This window comes from Bombyx mandarina, chromosome 13 (assembly GCF_030267445.1).
Source record: "Bombyx mandarina strain Sakado chromosome 13, ASM3026744v2".
NCBI lineage: Eukaryota > Metazoa > Arthropoda > Insecta > Lepidoptera > Bombycidae > Bombyx > Bombyx mandarina.
Window position 1 is genome coordinate 2249495 of NC_143220.1, and position 7146 is coordinate 2256640.

At 32.7% G+C, this 7146-nt stretch overlaps 1 protein-coding gene across 1 annotated transcript; it reads left to right on the top strand.

Moving 5' to 3' along the window:
- Positions 1-392: 392 nt before the first annotated feature.
- On the top strand, positions 393-5460 carry LOC114249166 (FGFR1 oncogene partner 2 homolog). The gene is made up of 5 exons (XM_028182643.2): positions 393-539; positions 612-746; positions 1568-1819; positions 2518-2646; positions 3435-5460. Exons 2-5 carry the CDS (start codon positions 612-614, stop codon positions 3546-3548), a joined length of 630 nt encoding a protein of 209 aa, XP_028038444.1. The 5' UTR covers positions 393-539; the 3' UTR covers positions 3549-5460.
- The last annotated feature ends 1686 nt before the right edge of the window (positions 5461-7146 follow it).

Genomic DNA, 7146 nt, shown 5'->3' on the forward strand with positions numbered 1-7146 from the left:
GTGGGAAAAAAGATCTCTGGAAGCGCACTGTGATGAACACTACTCTACTCCGGTGGCGGGTACGTTCAATGGCGTGTTTTACACTTCTACAACTTAAACTATTTTTGAAGCATTAGGATATTTGAATTAATATCCAGTGGCACGGTGATCTTACCATATAATCTGGTGATTTAAAAGGTGATTGCAAGTTGAGGCATTTAAGCGGTGTAGACAATGCTCATAATTAAAAAAAAAATTGTCATACCATGGACACCAAAACTAATTTCAAATTTAATTGTAAATATGTTTTGTCTTTGTTGCTCTACAAACCTTTTTATTTAGCAGAAGAGTTTCGACGTCAGTTCACGTTATACTTTAAAATTGTCCGTATAATAAGTCGCTTCAAATCAAACATAATGAAAGCTAATGGCTGAAACTGTTCACGAAACAGCTGATGGTGCATCGTTCGATCTTCAATAAAAACTTGTTTCTTTCATTCTAGAGTGTAATACTATTTAGATGAAACCCCATTCGTTTCATTATTTAGCTTTGAAATCAGGGTGTGTTAAACCGTGTCACGGATCAGTTTATGAAAGTAAATTTCTTGGTGTCTATATTGCTGGCTTTTTCAGATGTCACTGACTATCCAGCAAATAATTTTGGATGCAAAAAGGCTCGCAGGTCGTCTTAAAGAACGCGAAACAGAAGCTGATGCTCTGTTGAGCGAAACCCAAGCAACTTATCGACAAATTCATACAATGAAACAGGTAAGATTTTTATATGCACTCTATTAATTTAAACAGTGTTAAAGAACTTAACCATTAAGCCCCATTTTCGAAATAAAAAATGGTTTTATATTCGACGTTTTAACTTAATGTGATTAGAATAATGATCTTGTTATTAATTCCAATCTAATATGATTGGATTGTATTGGTGACCTTGAGTTTAATTGTCAGTTTTGTAAACAACATTCAAACACGCAAGCTTTCACAAAGTTATCGATACCTTCAAAATATAGAAGTTCTTTTGTATATTATTGGATAAAATACATAATATAAATAGAAACCAAAAATATTATTTTGTTCATAAATTTAATCATTATTTTTAATGACAATACTTATATAATATACGATATTTTCAATAAGTACACGCCAATAGCTTAACGTAGCGTTTTATTTTATTTTAAAAACCTTACATTTTGTACGATTACTGTGAATTGTCTCTGTGAATTGAATCTGGGATCTGTAATGATATGTTTGCGAACAACACGTCTACTTTACTAGAGTTTCAATCAATACTAATAAGAAAATCATATTATGTCATAAACTCATCAAATTACTTATATATATGTGATTATATTTAGCATTTAGATAGTGGTCATATAGAGTAGTAATTTGGCATATTGAATGATTTATTGTGGTCTACTCAATATTCCTAACATAAACAAAACGAAATTTGTTTTTCCTGTACTTGTATTTCTGATATTTAAGTCAGTGTATTAATTCTAATCAGTTTATTTGTTTATTATAATCCTTACTTTTGACAAACATGTTATGATGTCATTCTAAATTATAACTATTTTCTTTAGTATAAAGAAGAAGTTGATACATTAAATGAGGCATCACGAGAGAGACCAAGAGGGGCTCTCATCGCCAGCATAGAGAGAGAGTCTCAGCTCATGAGGGGTGTGCAGAGGGAGAATGGTGAGCTCAGAGCTGCACTAGAAGATCACAGACGAGCCTTGGAATTAATCATGTCAAAATATCGACAGCATACAGAGAAGAAAATATGGGAGTCAAGAATAGATTTCACCTCAGCTATAAATGAGAAACAACAAGAGGTTTTTTGCTTTTATGACATAGAATCCTTACTATTTTTGTGTTATGTTCCTTTTTATCAAAGTATTTCACAGTAGATTTTCCCAAGAAATCAAATTTATAACAAATGTAAAAATCTTTAAAGTAAAGAATGCTTGATACTCAAATAAAGTACTAGTGTCAAGCATTGCTAATATATCAATATTTTAATCAAACAAGCAGATACTGATTTTTGGAATGCAGTCTACAATGTAGGAATAACATTCTGTAATAAAAAACACCTGCCAAAGTACTAATTTGGAATATTACTGGTGATAAGGCACCTTGTTATCCTAAATAGGTAGGTACCACCATTCTGCCTATTTCTGTCACAAAGAAATGATCCGGCCTAGAGAGTGGGAAAGCTGTAAAACTTTACGTATTTTATATGCTGTTCTTTCCAATGAGATATAGATTTCAAGTATCCTGCTTGCATTCACATTGTAATGACTGTTAGGCACTAAATGCCAAATGGGCTGTGATTTCATTCACCTGCAAGTACAATAAAAGAAAAGATCATTCACGGCAAGTCAATTACTTACCACAAGCAAACCTTAAATTGATTAGCTTAGTTTCATTTTAAAAATATAGACATAACAACTTTAGAATATTTTGACATACAGAAGGCATGTCACTCCAACATGGTAATAAATTCACAGAAGAAAAATATCTTATGTTTCAGTTGATACGCCAGCAAGCAGAACGAATCAATGAAATGACAACTGTTATGTACAAAGCAATAAATATGGACGAGAATAGTGAAGCCAGGAAGGATGAAGAGCTTTACCAAAGGCTCATTACTGAAAACAAGGTAAGAAGTTTCTAAAGTATGGTTGATGGGGCTTTCTTCTCCACACACAAATGCTACTTAATTATGAAGTATTCCATCAGCTTATTTGCTTATAGTTCATAGATTTATTGCAGGTTTAAAAAAGAAAATACTTTTATAATTTTCTGTAAGGTCTTATGGACACTATTAGTGTGTCAATAGGTTGAAGATCATTTTAGAAAGAAATCTAGATTAGTATAAGCAGCTGTTGCTTCTATTTGTATGCAGATCCCGCACATGTACAGGACTGTCTGTAATACCTTTTATTTATTTGTTATGTATTTCAGTGAACGAATCACAACCATAATGTGAAAACGGCCACCCACCATCTATGCCTCAATTTTATGATAATTATGGAAAATACAATTTATGCAGCTTTAATTTTTATTCCACAATATTATTCATTTGTTAATTTGTTAAGTATTTCATTAGAGAAATTGGTATCTGCCTGATGGATAGTTGCATTGCTTGGCACTGTTGTATGTAATTGTTTATTGAATCACCTTTATGAATGTATAAATATAAAATAAAACTTTTCGTTTTGTTCTCAAAAAATTATTCAAATAATGCCTATTTTGCTTTGCAACAAGAAAATATTTCAGTAGAAACGTAGTTACATTATTATAAATTATTACCTAACTAAATATAGTTATCTCACATAAAAATTACACAATAGATATAAAGAAAAGAAACTTTACTATACATTACTGTGAACTATTTCGCGACAGAGAAATACGTTTGTAACTTGGATATCATTTTCGTATTTACAGGGCCTGAGAGAAATGCTGGATCTATCTCGAAGGTACGGGTCTGATCGTGTGATGGCGCCTCCAATGGAGGACAAGGACGTTCAAACAGACGGCCCGCCGCTGACGGGAGCGTGACGCCCCGCGCTGCCGGCACACCGACCGACTGCTACCTCGCGCGCTCACAGGTAGATCCTGCAAAATACTCCTGTCTGCACATCTGAATGTTTTCACTCACAAAATTAGAAATGTCAAAAGTCAGCTCATCATGGGATGATTTTCATTAACAATGTCGGGTTTATTTTTTTTCAATAATTGAAAGTTAGTATCGATCACAAAATGATGCACACAAAATTCGGTATAAATAATTGTATATGTTTTGTAATAATATACATGTGTATTTAATGATTTCACACAAGGTATTAAGGTTTTATTAAATAAAGAAAACTCTTTTACTGCATATAATGGTTTATTTAACAATGACATGATCTTGAAACTTTATCAAATAATAGTGTTTGGTATCAAATTTAAAATTTACTTTAATTGAATTTAAGATCTTATTAATAGTTATTATAAAATATTATCTGAAGTTTTTTTATTGCAAAGTATAAAAGTAGTAAAATCATATTATGTTACTTATTTTAAATAAATAATGAATTAATCGTTTTGTACATTCACTCTTTGCATTCACAATTTAAAAGAAATGAATTGTTTAGGCGATATGCCAAACTTAAATGATACATAAATTGAGACACATAAGTGACTTCTCTAAACATAGATCAATTGTTGCCTGATTACACTAAAATATGTTTCCTTGGTTTTAATTGTAATAAATAGTCTACCCTTACACGGTATTCTTTGTTGGCTATCCTATTGAAAGGGGTGCATATAGGTTTAAAACGTATTTCACTGTCAGCCAAATCTATAAGTTATGAAGTTTGTGGTATTTGGCATAAGTTACATGTGGGTTAGTCGTTCTGTTTGTGCTGGTCAAAACTGTTTAAACCATCAGCACTACATACACAAAATGCGCCTGCAATGACGATTTAGCGAAACTTGGGTGTTTCCAATGTTGTTTGCCGGACAATAAAGCTGTACTTTAAATTATGTGTAAGAATTACAAACGCATGTGTACATGTGTTTGTAATTCATTTGTGCTGACAGAGAGCTTTAAGCAAAAAACAGTGACCGTTCCAGTATACAAATTTATACCTATTGTTACTCACAAGTTTTGGATCCTAGGTCTATTGACATTGTTTACCTTTCCGCTTGATAAAAAAATGTGACAAGAATACAGTGATACAACATACCCTTCAATGTAATGATTATTTGATTTTTCCTTTATTTGAAGTTTCGGTGTCAATAATTTGTAATGTTCTAAAAATGTAGGAATAATCGCTTTACTTTCTCATTTAAATTAGAGTTGATGGTTGTAGACGTGATGGTAAATTGTAACGTGTTCAAGTCTCATCTCGTAGATGTAACTTCTTAAATAATATAGTCTCTTTCACAGCTACTGTGATCTTCAAAAAGTTTTTAAATGGTCCATATTCTCAGCGAATTGACCATTTAAACAGTAGAGCATTTAACACTGATAACCTTTAAGTAGTTTTACAACTATTATTTACTTAAGTATGTGAAATAGAACTACAAAATATTGTTTCTCTTTATCTGACTTTTAAAGATCTACAAATCAAAGATTAAAGATTACAAAGATCTACAAATTATTCTATATTTGAGATAGATTATGTATTTTGTATGTTTGTCACACCTCGTCAATGTGAGACCGATTTGGATTCATATTATTAAGTTAAATTATTTTAATTGTCGAGTATATGAATATTATTAAGATAATGGACTTTTGTTAATTTGAACATAAAATTGTACGCTTACACATACAGTTTTGTAAATTTTTTATTCAAGATTTTAATACTCGTTACTGTATACCTTCTGGTGTTGCTTTGTAAATTTATAGTGTTGTACCCTATTGAGAATGATCCTAGATTATTCGAATTTCACTTATTATGTATTAGTAAACACGATAAACGGACTTTATGATTTACTATTGAATTGACACCTACAAGCTAGTTATACTGACAGTAGACTATATACAGGGTGTAAGAGAAACGTTCCTGAGGCGAAATGGTATAATTCTTGAAATTCTTACTTTTGCTAAATAAAATGAGTCATTGAATATGAGCAAACTGATTCCAGGTTTGAAGCCCTGAAAGAGCACTATTCAGCAACAGTGCAGCTGTCTCGACAGTCTTAGTACAGGCCCTCTATCTATAGATGACGTTTGATGAATTTAGGGCTTGTAGCATTTACGTCTGAACCTTTACGGCTTAAAGTTTTTTTGGGTGTATTGTTAGTAACCTCGAGGGGCTTTGCTAGCTTCACAGAACGTGGGTTTAAAGCGTTAGCTGCAGTAATAAGACTTTGGTTAGTTGAGCATTGTTGCGTGAAAAACCTTTGACAAGTTCTATGAGGCGAAGAGGGGATGTTTATTAAAAATACGTATTATACGTAATTCAGTATACCTATTTAGCATAGTTAGTCTCTGTTTCGGGTCCAAGCAACAATACCAACATCGGCCTTCGATTATGCCACATAGACATACTGATTTTTCTGTGTTTACATTGTTCCCCAGGTCAGTTTGTATTATTTCTTATTATCTCCGTTAGCTGTCATAGTGATGGAAACTTTGCTTGGTCGTAAAGATTTTTCATTTGCTGCTGAATAAAAATTACTCCTTATAGGAATATAATGGTATGCATTTAAGCAGGTTTAATAGTTGTAAATATTGGTATTACATTACTGTAGGAGAAGAGCACAAAAAATGCCACCAGATCTTTGAAAGGTTCCAAGATGGTATTTATAGGCTGATCTTAGCCCCTAGGATTATTTTTAATTCCTAGTAAGTTGATTGAAATTCATGAATAGTGTGTTTCAAACGTCAATAGCAGTCATTTCTTACTCTAAAGAGGTCGCTGAATTTCCAATAGATTTTTGACTGCTCCAGTATTTTGGTTCCTCAGTTCGTTGCCAATGGTCAACTTCTGGTATTCAAGGTTGATATCTTTGTATTGTGTATTTGCCTTGTGGTAACTCTGAATGTTTTCCAGGGCCAATGCAACTTATGTTTTTCTTTTTATTTGAATCCGCCCCTATGAGTTCTATTTTAAAAGTTTTGTTTTTTATTTTTTATTTGTGGTTTTAATTAGTTAAGTACGTTTTAAATATCTGGGAACTCGAATAGTTTTGTACCCTCAGTGGGCATGCCGAGGGTATCCATCTCCATTCTGAACATAATGCGTCGTTCTGTTATAAAGTTACCACTTGTCTTCGTTTCAAGGAGCTTTTCCCTTACAACCTGTGTTTTTATTAATGTTGTCAATCACGTCACGTGTAGTCAGTCATTAGTCAGGTTATGAACAGTGTGCTTAGTGCGAGTTTTGTAACGTTCTCACTAGCGAGCCAGTTTGCTCAAATTTGTATGCAATTGGAACAGCGCCCCTAGCGGCAAACGTACTCGGTGTTATTTTGTGAGTGCGAGTTCATATTAACGTTGTGATCTCGTAACCGAGTAATTTTACCGAAATGAGTACTACGAATGACATTTGTGCGAGTGCGTGTTACAAATTAGTGGATTTTAACGTTTCGATCGAGTATTTCTTTAGTAGTTTTATTTTTCCAACTAGAGAGGCAAAAATATCATGCCATAGAGCCTAATCTT